Consider the following 27,464-nt stretch of genomic DNA (forward strand, 5'->3'; position numbering starts at 1 on the left):
TAACATTAAACTAATCAAAGTGTTTTCAAGAGGTTTTTATATATTATTGCTGATGGTAGTTGCACTAAAGTACCAATTTAAGAAATGTGTCTTTTGCCTTTGCCTTTGCCTTGAGATACCAAGTCATAATTATGAGATATAAAGTCATAATTATGATATTATTATGACCAACCAGCTTAAGCCGCTGGATCATATAGGTTTAGTCAGATTTTTTCTTTTTTTTTCTTTTTCGATGTCCAAATTTCCGTCAAGGATTCCCGGACACTGAAGACCGGGTACACAAAACTTGGTGGGCATGTAACCCCACATGGATAGCATGGAACCATCGTTTTTGTTTTGATCTGTAGCCCCCGCTGTACTGGACTTGAAAGGAGGGTAGGGCGAACACAGTTTTCTGTGAATATCTTGAGAACCGTGGGGTCTAGGATGACCAATTTTTTCCATTATGTTTTTGCCTCAGGGGTCATGTTAACCCATTCCATGTGCACACATGTGCATAAACAGATACCACGCACACATACATTCACAGTAATCATGCATTATGACACATACTCACACAGTAGACATATGTACACATGCATGCACATGCACAAACACACATACACAGGCAAACAAACACACACACACACACACACACACCCACAAACATAAACATGAGCGTGTGTATGCGCACACATGCACACAATTCAAGAATTTCTCAGAATTATGAACAGGCAAGATGGGGTGGGGTTGTATAAAAATCAATTTTACATGTGAAATCTATGAACTAATCATGTTTTGGTACTTGTTGTCTAGCAGATACCAGTGAGAATTGAGTGTGGATAATGCAATTTAGTGAGACAGTTAGAATCATATAGGCCTTTCAAGCATTGATTTATTTTTGTGGAAAAATGTGCTGGACTGGTGGTCATATTTTTGTACCCCGCTCTCTGGTACATCTAGTTATTTTGTTTGTTTGTTTGCTTTATTTTGAAAAACATAGAGGGAGCCAGTATGCTAGTGTAGGCCAATGTGTCCGGGAGTGATTATTCCAGCCTTTCTCACCGGGAGTGAGAAACACTCACACCCTTTTGCAAAACAGTTAACACAGGTGTCATTCAAAAGCCCCAAACTCTATTAGTTTTCCCATGCTAAACAAAAGGAAAACATCTTTTCACAGGTGGTATAGATTCCTTGCATAAGTCTCTGATACACCTGTGTGAAACCCCTTTGCACAATTCTTCAATCAGCAATCATTCATTATAAAGGAAAGGGGGGTTGGGATGTGATTGTTTGTGTCATTACTGTAGGTTACTGTGTGTGTGTGTGTGTGTGAGAGAGAGAGAGAGAGAGAGAGAGAGAGAGAGAAAGCAGCAGAGGGTGATCTTATCAGCACCACAGAGGATTGTGCCAAAGGTCATTGGTGGCATTTCAGACTGTTAACTCTGGGGCTACACTGGGCAGTGGAGCCACAGGGTGCTGTGTGTGTGTGTGTGTGTGTGTAAAAGACAGAGAGAGAGAGAGAGAGAGAGAGAGAGAGAGAGAGATAACGTGTTTGATTGTGCATGTGAATGAGCACATGTAGTTGGAAGTGAGTTAGACAGAACTGTGGAGGGGGGCTGGCCATGGTGTGATGTAAAGTGAATGACTAAAAACTGCTAAAGGCAGAAATGCTGGCTGCAAAAACTATGTGCTACATGCAATTGACCTCTCCAGAATAAGTCCCGACTCCGTAACTTTTGTATCCATCCAACTTCCGGGCGTGGATTGTCTATGGGAAATAACATGGCGTTTCGAAATATCATACCAGTAAAACATCTGTGGTAGCGAAGTTGAAGAAAAGCTGGTGGCAGATTGGTTGTTTGCCAAGTTTCACTGGATTTTTATTTTCGGTGTTGTTTAAGCAGTATGGTCTACAAGACTATATACTACTTAAACAACACCGAAAATCAAAAAAATCCAGTGGAAACTAGATGGCAGAAGTGTGTAGGCCAATCTGCCCAGCAGCTTTTTCTACTTTGTCACCTACAGAGTTTGACAGGTACGATCTTTCAAAACGCCATGTTATTTCCCATAGACATTTGACTACCGAAGGTTGGCTGGATACGGAAGTTAGGAGGCGGGACTTATTCTGGAGATGTCTATGGAGTGGGGGAAAAAAACTTAAAGGCGTTGACATATCTCGCCAACAGACTGGCTGATTATGTGATCTTGACTCGGCTACGTTCAAGTTTTATGACGTTTTAATCACGTGATAGAGCACAACTATATTTGGGTTCTGAAATCGAAAGTAGCCCTACGACAATCCTATATAGCCCAACTTTTACCTTAGCCTACATAAAGTAGGCTACAATAACTGTGGCGTTACCTTTCAAAGAAAGTGGAGTCGAAACCACGGCTTACTTCGGCTTTCAGAAACCAGAGGCGAGTCTTACAACGATGCAGTATTATTGGGTTTTACAGCTCGGCCAGGTAAGACTTCGACATATTGAGCTCATACCTGTCAACATTTAGCTTTCAAAAAACGGGAGATTTTTTTTTTTTTGGGGGGGGGTCAGTGTTTCTACCGGATCTGTGTTTGCATATTTAATACGTTTCATACACGTGTTTCAGCACTGCATTTCGGTCGTTACTTTTACCTTACCATTACTTTAAGCGTGCCAGTTATGTATCCACCAGCTGCCTGCCCGCAGCCTACTTCCAAAACTCCAAAGCTGCTTGCTGTCAGATTTGGTTCCGAGGGCACAAGTTCAGTGTATCAACAATACTCAATACCAGAGGGGTATTCCAGAAAGGAGGTTTAACAAATACTGAGATAAAACTTAACCTCTGGGTTGTCTGAACCTGTGGCGCCTAAACCTGAGGTGTCGGTTCCAAAACACCGGTTACCAGTTAGTTCAATTAACCCTGTGTTAGATAACCTAGAGTTGTGCGCGTTCACGGCGAACTTATAAAGGCATCATCTATTGAGAGTCGAAACCATGAGTAAAACCGGAGAAACGAAGAGCGCCGTATTTTTCTAAGGCGGGGTAGCAAAGTTCTCCTCGAGGCTTACGAGGAGGAGAGAACTGTAATAACTAAAAAAAGAGCAATACTCATGCGTCTGCCTCCGAGACCTTGCTTGGCAGAGAATAGCCTAACTGACCGTGTAAATGCGTACGTTTAGGATATCCCGTTTAATGTCAAAAGCACAATTAAATAATTCAGTGGACATCACGTAGCCTATTGTATTGACTGCTTTGAATGATGCTTTCTTAAACTAGCCTACCTTGTCACAGATTGAGTGGGCCATAGAATTCTTTGAGAATCCAAATGTAATTTTCGGTTTTAACGCGGGTTCTGCAGCTGTGGGCCAAGTTAAACTTTTGCGCTCCATCATTGAAAGGGTGAAGAATGTCGGAAGGCATGGGTAGCCTATTGGACACATTTCAGTGCACATTTGGACAATTGAACAAGTGATGCTGACCTGCCAGTTGGTGAAACTACACTTTAATGATCCTCGTGGGTTTGTGTCCAGGAAAACGAATGAAGTTGCGCAAGGCAAACTTTACGCACCGACCGACAGTTTGCCGATATGCTCTGCGTCTCCAACACTAACATTACAAAAACTCCCAGTCGGAGAGCGATAATCGATGCACATAATTTGGAGAGAGGCAAAAAGTGTAGCCTATTGAAAAACTATTTTATCCCAAATGCCATCAGCATTCTTAACCAAACTAGTGAAAACACGCATACCTGGCTGAGCTGTTATGTAGTCTATATTTAAACTTCATTTTTGGGGGCCAAGCAGCGAAGCTGCGAGGACCTCATTGTGTTTCTACGTTTTCTTCCCTATTATTATTATTATTCCGCCATGGAAGTCTATGGCAGCCCATAGAACCGTCTGGTGAAAAGTTTTGAAATTTGGCACACTGATTAGGGACAGTCCCATGATTAATGTCACCAAGTTTCATGATGGCACCTCAGAGCACTCTAGCGCCACCAACAGGCCAAGTTGAATGCGTTCACGCGACGTAACTTTTGACCCGTATGGCCGATTGTCAAAAATGAGGTATCGATGGAATCCTTGGACCAAGCGGAGTTCAACGCACCCTATGACGTCATTTTCCGCCATGATGGATTTTCCGCCATATTGGATTTTAGTGAAAGTGAAACTAAAACTTCACAGGTCACAATTTTGTCCGATCGTCACCAAACTTGACAAACATGCTCTTCAGACCAAGCCGCACAAAAGTTATCCCTTTCGCCTTGGACCTCAAAACCGTTTGACAGTAACAGTTAATCGAAATATGCGCGAAGCCGCCAAACAGGAAGTGAGCTCATATCTCAGCAACCCATTCATCTATCATAACCAAACTTAGCACATGGACTCAGGACCCAATCAGGGGACGTAAAGAAATCTGGTGACCTTTGACCTCTAGGTGGGGCTTGTAATTAAGAAACATGCCTTTTGGCCTGTAGCTGCTGTTGTGCTTAGAATTAAAACGCACTAGTGGTGTCTGGTAATACTGTTGGAGGTCCTTGGGCTAATAAAAGCCGACTTGTGATGTCATCGTGAATTGATTCGGCGCCATATTGGATTTAATCAAAAACACGTACACGCTTTTGCAGGTCACAAATTTCAGCCGATCCTCACCAAAATTGGCAGAGACCACATCTACAGACCATGCCTGATGAGCGCATTGCTTTCTGGAACAATTGACAGAAGCATTAACCTGTACCAGCCAATCGAAATTTGCGGGCGAAGCCGCCTAAACAGGAAGTGATTTCATATCTCAGCAACGCTTTCATGTATCAAAACCAAATTTAGTACATGTACCTCAGACCCCATCGGGAGGACGTCAAGAAATTTGGTGACATTTGACCTCTAGGGGCACCGTAATTGACAAAAATGCATTTTGGCCAGTAGTTGCTGATCGCATTATTTTGCAATGGAAGTCAATGGCAGCCCATAGAACCGCCTGGTAAAAAGTTATAAAATTTTGCACACTAATTGGGGACAGTCCAATAATTCATTTCACCAAGTTTCATGCCGGCACCTCTCGTCTAGTGCCACCAACAGGCCAAAGTTGGACTTGTGTTCATGGATCTAACTTTTGACCTGTTGACCCCGAATGGCAAAATGAGGTATCATTGGAATCTTGGGCCAAGCCGAAGTTCAACATACCCTATGACGCCAATTTTGACCTCTATGTTTAAATCACAGCAAGTGTGATCATATCTCAGTCAATCTTTTATTTTTGATGTGAAACTGATGACGGCAAGTTCCATCTAGTTCATTCTAATGTGTGCGTGCAAGGGTGGGACGGGGTGGGATGGGCAGAGGCGGTTGCGGTGGTGGGCTACTGGGGAGGGGGCGGCGACACTCAGCCCTGGTTCAGCCCCACAAAATCAGTTATGTTTTGATGTGAAACTTGACCTTTTAACTCAGCTAATCTTGGGTTGTATGGCATGGAACTGGCTGTGACTGCTTAACCCTAAAGAACGTACCGTCACACTGGTGTGACGGCCGCTAACTATCTGTAAAGCCGCACCGCCACACTTTTTGTGTTTGGAATGTTGCTACATAAGTATTCTAATTGCTGCTTAACAATGGGCTACCACTGGTTGGCTAACATGGGCTGACATTGTACATTCTCAAAGTCAAAGATGGTCTCTCGCAAATCACTTTGCCACTACCATTTTGTTATGTCCACATTTTGCAGATCTAGTTTATATTATGATTGTGTGGTCGGGCTATACATGACAAAATCCACGGAAGTGGCAAGTATTGGGAAGACGTTTATTTACAGGAACTTCACTGCCATTTATTGCCATATTTCTGAATGTCAGTCATTACACCTAGCACAATAAAACAAGCAAAATTAGTGATTTTTCTAAATTAAATGATGATGTTATTCAGTGTTTAGTCAAATCTCATGGCCACTGAAAAGATGAAAATCAAAATGACCCATAAAATGTAATGGAATGCTGGAAACAAACATTGTTCATTCACGAAGCTATGTAGCTTTCAGTAACATACGCTCAGGAAACATAGTTTGCTACATTCATGACATTAAAACCTCGACAAGAAATGCGATACATCTTTATCTTGTCCCATTATAATCACAGCTTTATTTGCGCAATAGCAGTGCATCCATCTAGTCCGTCAATGCAAAACATTACAGCAACCGCATCTGAAGTTCATTCATCGTTCATCGTTCATTCATCATTAGTATTTACAGACGCTATACAATTTCATCGATAATATTAGTCATGGCACATTTGAAAAGCGCCAGCTTACTGATGAAGAGATCAGGGTTATTTTACATCTAATGATCTAACTCTTATGTGGACATTGAACATCCGTCTGAGGTAAGAGCAGAGATATTCGCGTCCTGTTATCCTCATTGACAATTGTAACACGCTGTCAGCCGACTTAATTTGGCGTAATCAGGTGCATGCATGCAACACATGTGATCACATGATGAAAGCATGCATGTGTGTGGTACTTTGCAATATTCACGGAAATAAAACAGACCAGGGGCCTCATGTACAAAGCTTGCATACGACAAAATGCTGCAGACGCCACTTCTCACGCCACGCCCGGATGTACGTAAGACTGACTTGAACGTGAGAATGTGAGATCTCCACGCAAACTTCATGTCTGGCTTAGGGCCCACGACATTTCCAATGTGTATCGTCAGTTTGGCTTACACTTAGAGGCAATGCAGCAGCAACAACATTAGTTGATCGCGAAGTCTAGGCCTTTATTTGCACAGTATATTGTGAAACGTGGAGTTATTCAAAATGATAACATTTAAATGGAAAGTAGGCCTATGTTTCTATATAAATGGACATACAACAGGATCAAATTCTACCAAGTTATGCAAACAACCTATCTGAATGACAACTGTAGACTTATTAGAGGATCAGAATTGCCCATGCCTGAAAAAATGGGAATGTGAAACCTATAGTTTTCATTTGAAAGAAATACATACACAGATAGATAGAATAGATAGGCTGACTAATAAGCCGGGATATAAGCTATTTCCCCTTAGTGTGATTGACTGCATAGGATAATTTTGACTTTCCTCGAGTAAGCATTCGCATTATTGTTGTCACACTTGTGTGCAAATATAGGGATATGATCCAGAAATCGTAATGTTGTGGCGATGTGGCCTGGATCGACTTTGTTTATTCCACCTCGAGTGCGCTGATCGCGTGGTAGCCTACTTGGACACGATTCATTTAATGTTTTTAAATTAATGCAGTTGTGTTGTAATGGTTCAAATGCATCAAACCCAGTTATGCGCGAACCCTGTCACCTACTTGCAGCAGACAGACCAATAATTCTGCCACAGTCTCTGACCCTATAGCTGCCACTGCTAGTGCTACGGCTCTGCCACTACTGTTTTTGTTTGTTATTAATTACAGATGATAAAGACGTAAGATTCTTTGCCATTTCGCCGGATAAACACTTCTATCTTGCATCCAAGACTTTTTTTTTATTATTAATTTGATGATTTTAATTATTAAACTTTGGAGCAGGTTCGAAAGTATGGATCCACAAATTAGTTTTCATTGTTATTAATATTGCGGGATAGGCCATTTTGTCTTTTTGGCGGAGGTCTGGCGCCTCGAAAGTGGCCTTCTACTCTAGCATATTAAAATGAGTGTGATTGAGGGAGAGAGAGGGTGGAGTGTAATGCTCGTGCATGCACGGCTTAATTTCACGTTAATTGGGATGTACAAAGAAAAGCTGCGTGGAATGCTGCGTACGCACAGTTTCATACATCAGGATTTTGTTGTGCGTACGCTACTTTTCAGGTTTGCACGTATGCAATGTTTTATTATGAAATCCACACAAGTCTTTGTACATTAGGCCCCAGGCCATGCTAACACTGCATAGATTGTAGGCCACCTAATAATGACTATAGAATGTCAGTGTAGAACGCTAGTGACGTAGCCCAAAAAACTCACCCAGTGGAGTACGTTGGTTTAAATAAAACCTACGTTCTTAAGGGTTAAGGCTATATGTCTGATGCAACGGCATTGACTTACATGGCAAATCTGGCCTGCTGAACCTTCTGCTTGGCCCCCTCATTGCTGCTTGCAGCTATATTCTATATTGATTTTATAAATATTTTTTAATGTAAAAAAATGCTATAAATGCTTTAAATTATTATGTTGCTTGACCTTTTTGACCTACCATGTCAAAACACATCTGTTGCACTCAGCTAACTGCCCTTCATTAGTGCACAATGCTTCTTTTTCCAGAAACTCACTCTTTGATTTTATATTAATTTTTACTATTCAAAAATGCTATAAATGTATTATGCGGCTTGACCTTTTGACCTACCCATGTCAAAACACATCTGTTGCACTCAGCTAACTGCCCTACATAGTACACAAAGCTTCTTTCTTTTAAAAAACGCACTCTTTGATTTTATATTATTTTTTTACTATTAAAAAAATGATATAAATCTATTATGCGGCTTGACCTTTTGACCTACCTATGTCAAAACGCATCTGCTGCACTCGACTAACTGCCCTACATAGTACACAAAGCTTCTTTTTTCCAAAAACTTACTCTTTGATTTTATATTATTTTTTTACTATTAAAAAATGCTTTAAATCTATTATGCTGCTTGACCTTTTGACCTACCCATGTTAAAACACATCTATTGCACTCAGGTAACTGCCCTACACAGTACACAAAGCTTATTTTTTCCAAAAACTCCCTCTTTGATTTTGTATCAATCAAATTCAATTCAATCAAAGAGTGCGTTTTTGAAAAAAAGAAGCTTTGTGTACTGTGTAGGGCAGTTACCTGAGTCGAGTGCAGCAGATGCGTTTTGACATAGGTAGGTCAAAAGGTCAAGCCGCATAATAGATTTATATCATTTTTTTAATAGTAAAAAAATAATATAAAATCAAAGAGTGCGTTTTTTAAAAGAAAGAAGCTTTGTGTACTATGTAGGGCAGTTAGCTGAGTGCAACAGATGTGTTTTGACATGGGTAGGTCAAAAGGTCAAGCCGCATAATACATTTATAGCATTTTTGAATAGTAAAAAATTTATATAAAATCAAAGAGTGAGTTTCTGGAAAAAAGAAGCATTGTGCACTATGAAGGGCAGTTAGCTGAGTGCAACAGATGTGTTTTGACATGGGTAGGTCAAAAGGTGAAGGCACATAATAGATTTATAGCATTTTTGAATAGTAAAAAAATAATATAAAATCAAAGAGTGTGTTTAAAAAAAAAGAATTTTTTGTGTACTATGTAGGCAGTTAGCTGAGTGCAACAGATGTGTTTTGACATGGGTAAGTCGAAGGGGAAGCCGCATAATAGATTTATAGCATTTTTGAATAGTAAAAAAATTATATAAAATCAAAGAGTGCTTTTGAAAAAAAGAAGCTTTGTGTACTATGTAGGGCAGTTAGCTGAGTGCAACAGATGTGTTTTGACATGGGTAGGTCAAAAGGTGAAGGCACATAATAGATTTATAGCATTTTTGAATAGTAAAAAAATAATATAAAATCAAAGAGTGCGTTTTTAAAAAAAATAATCTTTGTGTACTATGTAGGGCAGTTAGCTGAGTGCAACAGATGTGTTTTGACATGGGTAGGTCAAAAGGTCAAGTAGATTTATAGCATTTTTAATAGTAAAAAATTAATATAAAATCAAAGAGTGAGGTTCTGGAAAAAAGAAGCATTGTGCACTATGAAGGGCAGTTAGCTGAGTGCAACAGATGTGTTTTGACATGGGTAGGTCAAAAGGTCAAGCCGCATAATAGATTTAAAGCATTTATAGCATTTGTTTTACAAAAAAAAAATATTTATAAAATCAAAGAATGGGTTTTTGGGAAAAAGAAGCTTTGAGTACTATATAGAGCAGTAATCCGAGTTCACCAGATGTGTTTTGACATGGGTAGGTCAAAAGGGCAAGCCGCATAATAGATTTGAAACATTTAACATTAAAAATTGTATAAAATCAAAGAGTAGGCTAGGTTTTAGGGGAAAAGAAGCTTTGTGTACTAGAAAGGGCAGTAAGGTGAGTTCAGGAGATGTGTTTTTGTATGGGTAAGTCAAAAGGTGAAGCCACATAATAGATTGAAATCTTTCATCAGCATAAAAATTTCATAAAATCAAAACATGGGTTTTTGGACAAAAGAAGCTTTGTGTAATATAGGCAGGCCTTGTTTAAACATATTAAAGTTGGTTTGACACAAACTCGACCCTCGTAGTCAGTGCTAAATAGATTTTTCGAATGTGTCGAATATCCAACGTCCAATATAAAACCAACTTTACCACGGTAACGGGAGGGTGCTGGGAGATGACCTTGAATGAGAGAAACCCGGGAAAAACGGGAGTGTTGACAGGTATGATTGAGCTCCATAATTTGCATCAAAATATAGTAAGCCTAGTTTATGTATCAGGGTCAACAATTGGCACCGTAACGTTGGCAAATAAAATACGAAGTTACTGAAAGTAGACTACTCACTGGGTCGATTCCAGGAACCGTGCAGCGGCCTCTGTTTGGTAGACTCTTGATTGGTCAACCGCAAGCAGGCCAAGTAGGCCTACAGCTTTCAAGTAGGTGGTGACAACCGTCACCACAACGCGTAAATTACCTTCGGTAAACCCACTAATAGTAGCTAGAATAGATGAAATAGCTACAATTATTGAGTAAAAGCTTGTGTGTCCATGCAATTGATTGCGTAGGCTACAATGGTCTGCTATTTTTACATTATCAGTTTCTCGTCATCCTGGTCGGAATGCATTATAGTTCTCTGTTGAATCGGACTGCACCCAGAAGCATGTAGGCATTGGTTCATTGTTTGAGTCATTGTATGCAGAAGTGCTAAGCCAGTTGTATGCAATTTTGACATTTCTGACTTCACAGAAATAACTGTTAGTAGTCTAAGTAGAAGTAGAAGAGTAGCCTGCTGCATGTCCCTTTTTTGTCCTTACTATAGCCTAAATAATTGCATTGCTGTAAAAATGGTCCATCGTTCTTGTTGACAAATACAGTAAAAATTACATGATCTGGCAACACAGCAGTGTGAATCAATCACTTATAATCTCCCTCATAGAGTCATGTGCAACATTAGGCTACAGCTGAACTTGACATTTGCAACATTGTACAGCTGAACTTGACATTTTGACACAAAGATAGAATAGTGTTGTGCATTCTCATCGTCATCAAAGCCTTACCATAATTTGCATAATACTTATTGACAACATGAGTAAGCCTTTTGGCACTCTTGTTTATACACAATGCCACAAGGACTTGTGATGTCATTGACATTTTCATTGGCATGTATACTTTTCAAATATAAACTAAGCACTTTGACCAAAGCAAGGCTTTTGGAGTTCTTCTACTCCACTGTGTGGTGCACTTTGCACAAATTGTTTTGAGAAATGCACTTACTGTTGTGCAAAACGTTAATGAGATTGTTTTTTTTTTTTTTTTAAATGCACCAAAGCGAATGCGAGAAACTGTATAGTTCACTTAGGCGCCAATATCACAGTTGAACCAGTAACCTCCACTTTTTAATATTCTATGTTTCTAATGTAACAGTATAAGTTTTGTAGTAGGTGTGTGATTTATTTGTTTCTAGAATCTTTAGTGATGGCTGTGATTGGTGTCGTTATAAAGCTGTTTGTGCCATGTGATGCAGGTGCAGTATTTTCCATCCTTGTAGATGAGGTCTACTGAAGCAGACTAAACAAGAAACAAGACTTCAGCTATGGAAAGGTATGGTATATCAAACACACAAACACACACACACACACACACACACACACACACACACACACACACACACACCGTAAAACAAACACTGGAGCTGATAAAAACGATTTTTTCATACCTACAGTACTCTGTGACCTCAAGAAACGGATATCTGCCAGATATATGTAATATAATGCCAGATTTCTCCTTTGACTCACACTTTCACTCTCACTCTCCTCTCTCTCTCTCTCTCACACACACACACCTCCCCTCTCTCCCTCTCTCTCTTTCCCCCTCTCTCTGCAGAGTATCTGGGCCTCCCCTGACTCAGGGTCAGTCCAGGTGTGGAGTGTGTGAGCTGCTCCCCAGTGACCCACTGTCTATCAGTGCCTGTGGACACAGCTTCTGTAGACCCTGCCTCAGCAGCTACTGGGCGGGAACAGGAGGCCCCACCTGCCCCCGCTGTGCAGATCAACACAGGGCCCAGTTGAAGATACCATGTGCAGATGATGGACAGGGATCCAGTGGTCCAGGCCTTATAGGTGGTAGGTGCCCATATTTGACAAAAAATAAACAATTATATTAGGAGAGAAGAAATTGTATTGTCTGAACGAGAAGCTCAAAGGCAATCTGGGGGAAGGCAATCTATTATTATTATTATTATTATTATTATTATTATTATTATTATTATTATGTTGTACATGCAAGTAATATAACATGATATCTGTCCCCTAAGCAACACATAAGCCAGACCTGTCTCCTAAGCAACACATAAGCCAGACCTGTCTCCTAAGCAACACATAAGGCATAAACCTGTAAACAAATAGTTCTCATTAATCAATCTTTTATAGGAAAATTACTCATCCATGAAAGTTTTAAGTGTCATGTTCTAAATATACATTCACATTCAGTCTCTCTCTCTCTCTCTCTCTCTCTGTCCTTACATCTCTCCTCTTCACTCTCCCAACTGTCCGCCTTCTCTCTCTCTCGCTCCACCCTTTACTCTTTCTCTCCCCTCCTCTCCCATTCCTTCTCTCATTGCTCCCTCCTTTAATCTCTTTCTTCCAGCTCCTGTCATGAGCTCCATCGCTACAGCCTCAGATGGAGGAAGCATTTGCAACCCCACATTTGCTGGCTGCCAAATCTACGGGCCGGTTACATTCAACAACGAAACACAATCCACCAGTACGGGTAGGGTGTGCAATAATCCTCTCGTGTAAATACACAAAGGCCATTTAATAGCCACTTATTTATTGTTCAGTGCTGGCATGAATGGTTTCAAGAGGTCTGTTGCATTGGAAAGCTAGTTGTTGATAAATATTTTGGGTTGCAATTTACTTGAAGGTATCTACATAAGACTGAAATAACACTGTCATGAAACATTATAAACAAGTCATAAATGTTTATGACTTAACATTTCTGTCACTCGCTTCGGTTAAATGTCATTAGTTTTTTGTCATGACAAGTTAGGGTTAGTGTTAGGGTTATAACAGTGTCCGGTCACTCTTATGTAGATACCTTCAAGTAAAATGTTACCATATTTTGGTTGAATGAAATTTAGAGAAATTTAGAAAAGCTCTTTCCATCTTTGTCAGAATACTAGGCTTAAACATTTGATTTTTCTTTTCTTATTGTTTAATAAAGGAAGAAGGTTGTCTGAGAAAGAACAAGGTAAGAAGTTATATTGAGTCGTTGTTCTAATTGAATTGATAATAATAAAGAATAAAAAGATAATATGCTATTTATTTGTTCAGTTAGCATACTATTTACAGAGTTCTCAAAACCATAAGCAGACTCAACAGAGTTCTCAAAACCATATGCAGACTCAGCCCAATATTAGCATGTATTCATTTTACATGTAAATGTTCTTGGGCCTTCTCAGATTTTGCAAACCAATGTCTGTTATACTGTTCACTATCTATGTTCCCTTCCCTCAGAGGAAGCTCTTTTACAGGAAGTCCACATCGACCATAAAGCCAGGATGAAAAAACGCTTTGAGTGTATATTTGAAGGCATCGAGACCAAAGCAAATAAGAAGCTGCTCAACAAGATTTACACAGATCTCTATATCACAGAGGTAGAAAGTGAAGGCATTAATGATGAACATGAGGTCTGGCAACTTGAAACTGCATTCAAGAAGCAGTCGGCCCAGGATGCACCGATCAACTGTAACGACATCTTCAAACCGTTGCCGGGAGAAGAAGGCAACATTCGAGTCGTGCTGACAAAAGGTGTCGCCGGCATCGGCAAAACGGTCTCTGTCCAGAAGTTTGTTCTCGATTGGGCAGAGGGGAGTGCCAATCAGAACATCCGCTTCATGTTTGTGTTCCCTTTCCGAGTGCTGAATTCCATCAAAGAGAAGCACAGTCTCCAAAAACTCTTGCTTGGATTTCACCCCGAGCTTAAGAGCCTGGGTGACACTAATGAGTACTACGACGACAGCCGAACCATATTGATCTTCGACGGCCTGGACGAAAGCCGCCTGCCACTGAACTTCCAAGGCAACGAAGCTTTCTTCGACGTGAGCAAAGTGGCCTCCATGGACGAGCTGATCACAAATCTCATTCAAGGCAATCTGCTTCCCTCAGCCCTGGTGTGGGTTACATCTCGGCCGGCGGCGACCTGTCTGATCCCGACCAAGTACGTCGACCAGATGACCGAAGTCCGCGGTTTCAACGAGGCCCAGAAGGAGGAGTATTTCCGGAAGAGATGCGAGGATGCCACACAGGCCGAGCTCATCATTGCACACATCAAGACGTCTCGAAGTCTCCAGGTCATGTGTCACATTCCCGTCTTCTGCTGGATTGCCGCTACCGTCTTCCAGCAGATTCTGAAGAGGACAAAGGAGGACAATGCGGAGATCCCCAAGACACTGACGCAGATGTACTCCCACTTTCTCCTCATCCAGATGAGCATCAAGGATCAGAAGTACCACGGTGGACACGGGGGAACTGACAAGGGGGGGCTTCTTTCATCACATGGGGAAGCTGTTCTGAAGCTGGCGAAGCTGGCCTTCAAACAAACATTGGCGGGGAACGTCATGTTCTATGAGGACAACCTGTTGGAGTGCGGCATCGACGTCAACGAAGCCTCGGTGTACTCAGGGATGTGCACCGAACTCTTCCGAGAGGAGTCGGTGTTTTACCAGCAGAAAGTCTACTGCTTTGTGCACCTGAGCATCCAGGAATTCCTCGCCGCCTTTCACGCCTTCGCCACCCACACCAGCGGGAGCCTCGAGGAGCTCAAGCCTCTACTGCGGGTCCGGGCCTCTAAAGGTCGACCCCGAACGGGCGACGAATTGTCCCTCGAGCAGTTCCTCAAAGACTCCCTGTACACAGCTTTGAACAGCAGAAATGGCCACCTGGACCTGTTCCTGAGGTTCCTCCTGGGCGTCACCCTCGAGTCCAACCAGCGGCTTCTCCGGGGGCTGCTGCCGCGTCTGCAGTCGAGCACCGAGACCGTCCGCCACATGATAGAGTACATCAAGGCCTACAAGGGCAAGGGCCTCTCCCCCGAGAGGTGCATCAACCTCTTCCACTGCTTGATGGAGATGAACGACAGCTCCATGCACAGGGAGATCCAGGAGTACCTGCAGTTGGAGGGCTCCAGGAAGGCACTCTCATCCTCCTTTTGCTCCTGCTTGGCCCATGTGCTCCTCATGTCCGGGGAGGTGCTGGACGAGGTCGACCTGAGAAAGTACAACACATCGTCGGATGAAGGGAGGAGGAGGCTGGTCCCTGTGGTGAAGTGCTGCAGAAGGGCTCTGTGAGTGGCCATATTTATTTATTCATTGGTATACTTTGCAATACAGGATATGCATTATGACATATTTATTTTGTGAAAATATTTTTTTTTTTTAACATGGCACACATGCTGATTAGGGTGGTCCTTATTTTTAAAGTCTCCAATTGTCATGCTCTTAGCCCTTCAAATTGTTCCCTTATATAAGAAAATACAGCATGCCAATTTTTATGGTAGTAACATAATAATTACTGGTAGCTCAATAGCTTTAAACTTTGAGATGATTTTCTGTTTCAGAAATGATCTGATCATTTGAATTCAAAACAATCTCCATAAAAGCATCTAATGCACCATATATTCCTAAATATGTATTTTAGATACATATTTTATAGGGGTGTAAAGATTAACCGATACGTATCGGTATCCGTTTTTAACGTGTAAGGTACGGCTACATTGATACGTGAAGTCCCGTATCGGAATAAAACTGAAATGAACCGGTCGTTATATCGATTTACTTGTTACGAATCGGTTCACAACCTTTTCTGCTCGCTCAGACTCTCATTTACGTTCCAAGCAGCGCATTCATCCCACTTCCGGTTTTGAAACTACACGTGGCACGGATTTGTGGGGAATGCAGTTCGTTTTAGGCTACATTCATTGCCCAAAGTTGTCAAAGGACTTCATTACCCATACATCTACTGCAACTTAAGCACGTGACAACTTGCACTCGGTCGTTTGTTTGACATTTTTTACTCTTTTGTTTTTGTAATTTTATTTCGGTATTGTCTTACCTCAACAATAGACTACAGCTCCTTGAAAACAATCAGATATGTTCTATAACATCTATAATGTCTATAAAAATTTATTTTTATGTTGTATTTGGCAGCTGTGTTTGACTGAAATGTAGACTATTATTTTTTCATTTCAATACAGTATATGATACAAACCTCAGTTTAGATAATCATATTCACACTTGTTTTGCCTAATTGACAACCATGACCATGATAATTGATAACATAAAATTAATGTGCACCTTGAGCAAATGATAAAAAATCTTTCGGAATGCTTTCCATTCTTGAACTGCATCAAATTGCATCAAATCGCATCGAATCGTACTGAATCGTTTTTTATGAACATGTATCTTTTCTTGTATCGAATCGTGCCCATGTATCTAGATGTGAATCGTATCGTCTTTTACATGAGAGATTCACACCCCTAATATTTTAGATACATATCTCAGTTTACTTATTGTAGAAACTAAATCCAAATTATTTACCTTTCCTGGTGGAATCAATACATATTTCTATTGATGATCACCTTGGTTATTGTTTGGGTTTAGAGCACATTTTTTGGTCTTCATTAAAACATTCAAACAATTGTATCCACTGAACCCCAAATATGTGCCACAAAACTGTATGAAGAAAAGGCACCTTCATCATTCCTTGCTCAGCTTTGCTTGCAGTTGTGTTGTGTACCAAGAGCAAAATCATGGCAAAAACAAGAAGTGAAGTTTATTTGATTGGTTCCACCATAACAGAATTAGTTGGATCAAATCTGCCATCTATTAGAATGGAAGATCACTGACGGATCTATCCAGACTGCAAAAAGTCAACACTGGCTGCTGAGCATCAGAAATGAGGGATTGTTGAAAACGTTGTGCTTTTTTTGAGATTGTTGTCATGTCAGTGTTGCTTAGCCTGACGAGCCAGACCCACATTAAAATGTAGGGTCTGGGCACTCACCGTTCGCAGTGCTCAGTCCGAGGGGCGGGATAATCAGTTGTCTTTCAAATTCCCTCTGCATGTAATAGAACAGCGGCAGCGCTATGAGTCCCATGCGTTTCCCACCAGCGGAGCTAGTTGGCTAGTTCAAACGTTTGCCAACTTAATAAAAGCTGAACTCGTGTCACACTGTTGGCCAACAGCAACATCCATCTTATTATCCAATCTTCCACATGATTGAGCTACCTCTAAATATCATTTTCTTGTCAACATGTTTGCATATTTCAATATGTTTGCATATTTTGAAGTTAAAAGGAACAGTTTAAGAGGTTAAGACACTAAAATTTTGCAAAAAAAAAAATTGGACTTGATAAGGACCACCCTAATGCTGATACTGATAAAAAGTCAAGAAAATATTTTGTCAAATGTATTCAGTAATCAATAGAATCATCATGTATTTTTTTAAAATCAATCATTCAATCAATCAATCATTATCATGTTTCACTATCACTATCAATTATTTGATAACATATTCAGTTCAATTTGAATATCAATGTGTCAGCCAGACTTAGTTCAGAGTTCATTTTCTTCAATGGACGTAACAATAAAAATACCACATTGAAAGTTGGTACATTAACCCTTAAAGGAGTACCGTCACACCGGTGTGACTGGTATGTTGGGAAATGAACATTCTAAAGAATATCTGGGTTCATTGAATTCAACATAGAATTTTTAGAACCTTCAATTGTTGCGGAACTTAGAACGTTCAAAAACCTACACCTGCAAAAACACACCCTTCTTGTCAACAAAGATTTTAAATGCAGTTTTTTCTTTAAATATATATACTTCTGTGTTATTTAGTACTGACACCATCAGTGCAGCCATTGGTTGCACATAAAAGCACTTCTGTAAAATCTATTTGGCGTGGTTTAAAACCTCAAACCAAAGGCATCTCTCCCTTTCCAGATTCTCCGCATGTAACCTCAATGAGACGTCATGTGAGGTTATGGCCTGTGCTCTGCAGTCTGCAGACTGCCACCTAGTGGAGATGGACCTGCACCGCAACGTCCTTCAGGACGCCGGAGCAGAGAGGCTCTTCACAGCCATGCTGAGTCCTAATTGTAAGCTGGAGATTCTGAGGTAAATGAATGGACGGTTTTAGGTTGTTTATTGCAGAAATACATAATGTTGAATTATTGAGTGTCAAAATCTCCTCTCTAGTTGAGATGCCAAGTCTTTGAGGTAATTTTGAGGTAATGAGGTAGTTACCTTCATGCTGAGTCTTCACCTTAAGCCATAATGGTAACTGTTGTTGATTTTATGTTTTAGCAGTAGTCATATATGAAAAATACAGTATATGACTGTTATTATTCATAGAGTTATCATACATTCATATTTGTTTATTTAATATTTTGAAAGTTTAGGAAAATATATGGTGTTTCCAAAATCATTGAGTAATCGTGTTAAACAATCCATTCATGATATTTGCCATAATCAATCTCCCTACTGGGATTAATGCTCTTATATATTCAATATTATATATTCAACTTTCTTACAAAGAATCCCTGACTGAATGTACAGTGAGTTAATGATAGCTGAAATCTCTGAGCAGTCTGTACTGGGACTAATGCTCTTATTATGGTTTTAACTTCCTTTTGAAGAATCTCGGACTGTAACGTGACTGAGAAGTCCAGCGGGAGTCTGTGTTCCGTCCTCCTGTCTCCTCACTGTCACCTCCGGGTGCTGGACATGAGCGGCAACCAGTTGAAGGACTCCGGAGCGACGCTGATCTGCAAAGGGTTAAAGAACCCTCACTGCACACTTGAGATCCTGAGGTAGGTCCTGGAGACATCAGTTACCTGAATGCATTATACGATTCCTTATTTTAAACATTCATGAATGGTTTTGTTGTTGCTGTGTTTTCATGTTTATTTTGTCAGGACATTTTGAGAGCTATCATAACAAGTAAATGTTTATGTTGATGACTACATAGTATTTAGGATATAGATTGTTTTATTGTAATGGTAACCAACAAGATGATTTGCATTTATTCATTTAGCAGACACTTTTTTATCCAACGTGACTTGTCAATTTATATTACATTGTTCGTTGTGTTGATTTATTTTTTATTTATTTTGTCAAATTTTATAATTTTATAATAAAAATGGGAATACTGGATCACTGCCACTCTCCCAATCCTGCGATGTAACACATAAAATGTTTACATTAATGCTGCGTAATTTAAATTTATTTGTGTGTGTATGTGTGTCATCATAGATATATATGATTAGAGATGCACCGATTGCAATTTTTTGGGCCGATTCCAAATTCCTGCCGATACCGATTTTAGCTGATTCCGATTTCATGTCTTCTAACCATTTTACAGCACACACAAATAGTTATTTTCTATATTTTCTTTAATAGAACATGTTATAGAAATTACAAAATCAACAATGACAAAATCAACAGCGCTACAGACACTCAAACTTTTCTCAACCTTCAAATCGCTACTCAACCCTCAGCTGCCTCCTCCTCCATCCAGCCTTACTGCAGATACCCTCGCCTCATTTTTTACAAACAAAGTGGCGGCAATCAGCAGTCAATTCTCTACATGCCCACTCAACGATCTGACTCAGATACCGCGACTCCTACAACCTCTAGGGACTGCTGGAACATCTTTTTCAGCATTCACGCCTCTCTCCGAGAGTGAAGTATCTAGACTCCTGACATGCAGCCGTCCTACCACATGAGCCTACTTCAGTCCATCAGCCCGACCATCGCTCCAGCTATCACACATGTGATCAATGCCTCGCTAACCTCCGGCACATTTCCAACAGCGTTCAAAATGGCCCGGGTAACACCCTATTTAAGAAAGCTTCTCTCAACCCTGCTCAAGTCGAGAACTACCGCCCTGTCTCACTCCTGCCTTTCCTATCCAAAGGCATTGAACGAGCAGTCTCCAAACAGGTCTCTGACTTCCTTTCACAGAACAACCTTCTGGATCCAAATCAGTCTGGGTTCAAAAGCGGCCACTCTACCGAAACGGCTCTGTTGTCTGTAACAGAAGCCTTAAAAGAAGCCAGGGCGACCGCTCGGTCATCAGTACTCATTCTGCTTGACTTATCGGCTGCCTTTGACACGGTTAATCACCGCATCCTTCTCTCTATGCTCGCTAACATGGAATCTCCGGTTCTGCTCTCTCCTGCTTTGAATCCTACCTCACAGGACGCTCGTTTAACACATCATGGCTTGGTCAGCTATCTGCACCTCACCATCTCACCACAGGGGTCCCCCAGGGCTCAGTGCTGGGCCCCCTTCTCTTTGCTATCTCCACCACCTCCTTGGGACAGATTATCCGTTCGCATGGCTTCTCATACCACTGCTATGCAGACGACACACAGCTCTATCTGTCCTTTCCACCTGATGACCCCTTGGTTTCAGCACGGATCTTGTATTGCCTCTCAGACATAGCTACATGGATGAAGGCACACCACCTCCAGCTGAACCTCTCAAAGACTGAACTGCTGGTCCTCCCAGCTAAACCTACCATACACCACGACATCAACATCAAATTTGACTCCCTGTCTGTTTCACCTACCAGGACTGCAAAAAATCTAGGAGTTGTTCTCGACAACCAACTAAACTTCTCAGATCATGTGTCCTCAGTCGCCCGGTCATGCCGTTTCGCACTCTACAACATACGGAAAATCAGGACTTACTTGACTCAAGATGCTACCCAACTTCTGGTTCAGGCAATAGTCATCTCACGACTCGACTACTGCAATGCCCTCCTGACCGGTCTCCCAGCCTGCGCAGTGAAACCACTTCAGATGATCCAGAACGGGGGCGGCGGCGCCTGGTCTACAACCAACCCAAAAGGGCACATGTTACCCCGCTGCTCATCCAGCTACACTGGCTACCTATGGCGGCCCGCATCAAATTCAAGGCTCTAACGCTTGCCTACAAAGTAGTCTCCGGTTCTGCTCCTCAGACGAACGACGTCTAGCTCTACCACCGGTACGCTCAAGCCAATCCAAACTTTTCTCATCTGTTGTTCCTCGTTGGTGGAACACACTGCCAGCTCCTACAAGGGCAGAGACAGCCTTCTCCATTTTCAGAAAACTCCTGAAGACCCAGCTCTTTAGAGAACATCTCCTCTCATAGCAAAACTTACAACAAGTCTTACTGATCCTAGCACTCACCAGCCGTCTCAAACAGACAACTAACTGTTAAAAACAGCACTCACTGATGCACTTACTCTTACTGTACTCTAATGTTTTTAAATTGTCCTAAAATTGTTGAGAACTGCTCTAAAACTTAAACTGTTTACTATGTTGTTAGTCGCTTTGGCTAAAAAGCGTCAGCCAAATGTAATGTAATGTAATGTAAGAAATGTAATCAACTTGTCAATAATGAAATGGCTGTTAAAAAATGGAACCGGTGAGCAGACAGATTCTTCTTCAAGTCTAACTTCAGCTGCAGTAACAAACTATAATGCTTCCCAGTGTGGGACATTCATTTCACAGACTACTAATATAAATGCACTGTTATGGAACACCCTTTTTTTTTCTTCTCACATCCAATATCCAACTAAAAATACAAAAAACAATTTTCATGATACATTTGAACATGCTACCATGGAACATATTTTCATATGCATTAATGCATTTATGGGAGGGCGAGGGAAAAGTGGGAGTAGGCTATCACGCAAACACAGGGGAGAAGAAGTGCTAATAGCGATTAGGTGCTCCACCATATATGAAAACAGCGCACGTCTGTTTTGCGGTGAAAAAATTCCGGTTAAATGCATCAATTAGGCAATAGAAACGTTCAAAGACAGCTGATTCAGTATTCAGAGCATCAGTTTTCATTGTAGGCTACTATGTCAAAAGCAACATTAACTTTTGTTTGCCTTTCTAATAGGCTATCGTTTGTTCACTTTCACGACATCCACTTCTCAATCTGCTAGACTAGGGTAGGCATAGCCCTAGTCTACGTGCAGTAAATAGTTGAAGTATTTTTTTTTTTTTTTGAAGTGGAGTAGAACTACTAGGGCTACTGTATGTCACTGCTTGTTGACATCTTATTATCATGTAGCCTATGATCGCTAAACTTTGATTCTTTTTAATGTCGCAATTGGTTATCTCCGTTCAGCTGCGCTTGTGGTTCAGCTGTGGGCACGCAATTAGCGGCAGGGACAGGAGGTGATGAGCGATGTTTATGTAGCCTAATGAAGTGACAGCTTAGTAAATTCCACGCAATATGGCAAAGCACAGCGTTCGCTGCATAAAAAAACTCAGTAGCCTATTAGCGCTTTCTTTGTAGCCCTACATCCAGCCCTGAGTGTTGGCTTGGTTGCTAGCTTCTTCAAACTTTGCAAACTCAGCTGGGTGTTGTTACAATTGCGGCGCACTAGTGCATATTTGACCGGCATAAAATCAGCATGTCTCAGACTGACCGGCCGGTCGCCTATCATGGCCGATCACGTGAAAATCGGCCAATTCCGGTCACCAGCCGATCTATTGGTCCATCTCTATATATGATATATGATATTTTGATGTAATATAGATATTTTTATATATATATATATATATATATATATATATATATATATATATATATATATATATATATATATATATATATATATATATATATATATATATATATATATGTCTATATATATATATAAACGAAGCGGTGAGTGCCCAGACCCTACATTTTAATGTGGGTCTGGCTATATCAGACTACAAGTGAGCTACAACTTGAGAGAAGTTATGTTATGTTATGTTAAGGTGAAAACACATTTAAGGGTGCCTTTAAACAATCAAGTACATTGAGAAATTCAATAAAGAAATTACGCACGTTAGACAGATGTTAAAATATCTATCACTCTCCTCTCTAAACGTTTATATATATATATATATATATATATATATATATATTTGATTGATCTGATTTTGGGCCGTCTCAGACTGGAGTGCTGTGGCCTGACTGCGGCGTCCTGCAGGGGCCTGGCCTCCGTGCTCCAGCGTCCTGGTTCCGCTCTGAGGGAGCTTGACCTCACGGACAACGACCTGAGGGACGCGGGGGCCAAGCTTCTGTCCACCGGACTGGGGAATTCTCACTGCAAACTCCAGATACTGAAGTACGCTGCGTGTTTTGTTTTCTCTGACATTTGTTTTATTTGTTTGTTTGGTTGTTTATCTTTTTTACCGTGTTGTTTTCAAACTTTTCATTTTTACTGTGTTGTTTACAGACATACGTCTTCTACCAGTTCAACAGTAATTTTGGTTAACACTTGCAGATGTTTTGTGTATCTTTACAAATATATATATATATATATATATATATAAACTTAATGTGAAATCAACTAACTTACTTCCCCCCCCCCCCCATCACTACTTCACCAATTTTCCAACCACCTCCACTCACTCACTCACACACACACACACACACACCCTGCCACCCCAGGCTAGTGGGCTGCCTTATATCCGAGGAGGGCTGTCTCTTCCTGGCCTCGGCCCTGAAGTCCAACCCTTCTCACCTGCTGGAGCTGGATCTGAGCTACAACCACCCAGGAAACAGTGGAGCAGAGCTGCTCACAGCCACACCGATCGATCCCGGCTCCACACCTCGGGCCGTCAAGTAAGGGAAACCACTGAAAGGGTGGGGGGCTGTTGTCTGAAGCTGAATGGCCTATATAGAGGTGTAGTGAGACAGTACAAACAATAATGTGTGTGTGTGTGTGTGTGTGTGTGGTGGGGGGTGGGGGGTGGGGTGGGTGGGGGGGGGGTGGGGGTTGGGGTAATGAGTAATGCTTCCAATAAGGATAGAAAAAAAACTCAAACTGTTATAGTGATGACAGTTCTGTATTCATCCAAAATTACATCTTATTCATGAATTTCAGTGTACATTAAGGGCCTATGTCCACCAAATGCACTGGTTGTTGAATTGTCGACAGCGTAGGTCCCGCCCTTTCCTTGATTTGAATTGGCTAGCAAGAGAGAAGTGACATTGACAGCCCAGGGCTGTTCCTAATGTTGAACAGAATTCAATTTTCAGCGTTCTGAGCGCTGCGGAAAAACCGTCAGCGTCGAGGGCTTTTTTCCGCCGAGGGTGCTAGGCGCTGCGAACGCTGAACTTCATAGGATTTGTATAGAAAATACATTTTAATTATATGTATTTTTAACTCTCTAAATATCTGTTTAACTGTCTACAGTGTGGACCATGGTGCAGCATGCAGGTTGACATCTGGACTGCAGAAATGTAAGTTAACGTTTAGAGAGGAGAGTGATAGATATTTTAACATCTGTCTAACGTGCGTAATTTCTTTATTGAATTTCTCAATGTACTTGATTGTTTAAAGGCACCCTTAAATGTGTTTTCACCTTAACATAACATAACATAACATAACATAACTTCTCTCAAGTTGTAGCTCACTTGTAGTCTGACGAGCCAGACCCACATTAAAATGTAGGGTCTGGGCACTCACCGTTCGCAGTGCTCAGTCCGAGGGGCGGGATAATCGGTTGTCTTTCAAATTCCCTCTGCACGTAATAGGACAGCGCTGAGTCCCATGCGTTTTCCCACCAGCGGAGCTAGTTGGCTAGTTAAAACTTTTGCCAGCTTAAAACAAGCTTAACTTGTGTCACACTGTTGGCGAACAGCAACATCCATCTTCTTTGTTTTCAAGTAGCAGGGAATTCAAGCCAAACCGTTGCAACTCTGCCATCAATCATTATGTTAAGCCCGCCTAACGACTCTATACACGATTTGATTGGCCTGATAGAAGTGTAATTTTTCGAGCTCACAAGCCAACGGAGAGTTGCTAGACTAGCCCTGGAAGCAAATGGAATTTGCTGCCGCTAGGGTGCGTCTAGATTTCTAGGCTAGCTCACTTGCAGACTATATAACATTGTCCTCCAGAATTTCCATATATTCTGCTGAATTCGTTTTACTTTTACTTTTACAAGCCATCCAGAGTCTGCTGTCGATAAATATCACCACAGCATGATGCTACCACCACCATGCTTTAAATTAGGGATGGCGAGTTTTTGGTGATGTGCAGTGTTTGGTGTCCGCCGAACATAGTGTCTAGTCTAATGGCTAAAAACCAAAATTTTGGTCTCATCAGACCAAAAAACCTTCTTCCATTTGACCTTGGTCTCCCACATGTCTTTGGGTGAACTTTAGTCCAGATTTAATAAGCTTTGCCACCCACCCATAGAGCTTTGACCGGTGAAGAACTTGGTTGTTGTCTGCAGAGTTTCACACTTTTCAGCTGCTGAAGCTTTCAACTCCTTCAGAGTTGTTATAGAGTTCTTGGTGGCCTCCCCCACCAGTACTCTCCTTAAACCTTAAACCTTAAACCTTAAACCTTAAACCTTAAAGTCACTCAGTTTGTGGAGACAACCTGCTCTAGGCAGATTTACCCTTGTGATATTCCTTACATTCTTTAATGATGGATTTCACTGAATACCTGGGGATGTTCAGTGACTTTTCTGTATCCATCCCCTCACTTATGCTTTTCAATAACCTCTTCTCTGAGTTGTTTGGAGTGTTCTTTTGTCTTCATGGTGGGATTACAGCCAGGAATACTGATTGACGAGTGACTGGACCTTCCAGCACAGGTGTCTTTATATTACTTATTACACGGCTCTTCATGAAGCTGTGGAATGCTCCATTCACTTTCATAATTTTGTATTACAGACAGTTGCTATGTATAACAGACCGCTGTCAATGATTTTTTTTTTTTTTTGTGCTTTTTATTCACATCTTTCATGTCACTCCTGTCACTTCTTGCAATGGAACATTCAAATTGAAAGCAGACGGTTGATCAGCAGCTGTGGTCTAAAGAATCCTTGATTCAAGTTCAGCGTGTGTTGTGAACTATTTGTTTCAGGCAAAAGCCATGATGAAACAGTAACAAATAAATGTAAAGAGACATATCATGTGGAGTTTATTTTTTCCGTTTTGGCAATTAGCCGTATACTAAGTGGATTTGCCCTGTCAGCACTTATTTGACCGGCGTTCTATACATATATCCCTTACATACTATACACAATCACTGCACTCAGGCGATCTCAATTTTACTAATTGTGAGACTACTAGCACCAATTGGCTAGACCGCTGTTGGTTTAGGTCAGTCACTTTAACAGGGGTGAATATTTGTGCAATCACTTATTTTGCATTATATTTTTTAAGGAATTAACATTACCGATACTTTGTAGAAATTAGCTTTTCACTTTGACATTAAAGAGGCGATTTTTGTAAATTATTGTGGGGAAAAATGGCAAATTACATTGATCAAGATTCCATTTACAAAACCAGGAATGTCCAGTATGGTATATTGAGCTTGGAGGAACTCAATTTTATTCTGCTTTTCACTTCCTTGTTGTAATATTCAGAAAGACAATAAAGTTGACTTTAATTAAGTTGACTTTGACTTTGAATGTAAACTGTAAATGTTTGTATGCCTGTGTGCAATTTGTATGTAAATTGTGATATGTAGATGCCTTCATGTCCTTGTCACTTACTTTAGATCAAAACAAAGCCTGAGTGTATTTGATGTCATTCGCTTCCAAATTTTGTCCTTTAATTTTACATGTTTGCTCCCGTAGATGCCTGCAATCTGACCTTTGACCCAAATACGGCCCACAGAAAACTCTGCCTCTCGGAGGACAACAGGAGTGTGGCGTGTAACATGCGGGAGCAGGCCTACCCCGACCACCCGGACCGGTTTAGCACCTGGCAGGTGCTGTGCCGGGAGCCCCTGTCCAGACGCTCCTATTGGGAGGTCGAGTGGAGCGGCTGGTACGGCGTCGTCATCGGAGCGTCGTACAAAGTCGATGCGGGCGACTCGCCGCCAGACGTCACCAACATCGGCTACAACGACTGGTCGTGGAGCCTGGCCTGCTACGATAACCGGTATGTGGCCCGACACGACAAGCGGAGGACGCAGATCCCGGCGCCTGTGTTCGGCGTGCATCGAATCGCGGCTTACCTCAACTGGCCCGCAGGCACACTGTCTTTCTTTAGCGTCTCCGGGGATGCGTTGACTCATGTGCACACGTTCTATTCAAGATTCTCTGAGCAGCTCTACCCGGCAATGAGGTTTATTTTCGCAGGCTCATCTGCCTCCATTTTGTAGCTTTTGCAGTACTTTTTATAGCCTTTAATTTCATTGTACTACTTTTGGAGTTTGCATGTTATTTGTTAGGGACTATGTCCTCCATTTTGTAGCTTTTGTACTACTTTTGTAGCTTTTCATTACATTTTATTAATTTTATTTGGAGGGACAATGT

At 41.3% G+C, this 27,464-nt stretch overlaps 1 protein-coding gene across 3 annotated transcripts; it reads left to right on the forward strand.

Annotated features, from left to right (window-relative positions):
* Window positions 1-2,268: 2,268 nt before the first annotated feature.
* LOC125298029 (NLR family CARD domain-containing protein 3-like) lies at window positions 2,269-27,464 on the forward strand. Of its 3 annotated transcripts, none has more exons than XM_048248664.1 (12): window positions 2,269-2,451; window positions 11,643-11,719; window positions 12,002-12,240; window positions 12,764-12,886; window positions 13,340-13,366; window positions 13,633-15,460; window positions 18,124-18,297; window positions 18,819-18,992; window positions 23,132-23,305; window positions 23,632-23,805; window positions 24,380-24,426; window positions 26,781-27,464. In XM_048248664.1, exons 2-12 carry the CDS (start codon window positions 11,712-11,714, stop codon window positions 27,308-27,310), a joined length of 3,498 nt encoding a protein of 1,165 aa, XP_048104621.1. In that variant the 5' UTR covers window positions 2,269-2,451; window positions 11,643-11,711; the 3' UTR covers window positions 27,311-27,464. The 3 variants fall into 3 exon arrangements, with proteins under 3 accessions (XP_048104621.1, XP_048104622.1, XP_048104623.1); XM_048248665.1 differs by having other exon boundaries at window positions 11,667-11,719; XM_048248666.1 differs by lacking the exons at window positions 2,269-2,451; window positions 11,643-11,719; window positions 12,002-12,240 and having other exon boundaries at window positions 12,775-12,886; window positions 13,344-13,366.

This window comes from Alosa alosa, chromosome 7 (assembly GCF_017589495.1).
Source record: "Alosa alosa isolate M-15738 ecotype Scorff River chromosome 7, AALO_Geno_1.1, whole genome shotgun sequence".
Classification (NCBI taxonomy): domain Eukaryota; kingdom Metazoa; phylum Chordata; class Actinopteri; order Clupeiformes; family Clupeidae; genus Alosa; species Alosa alosa.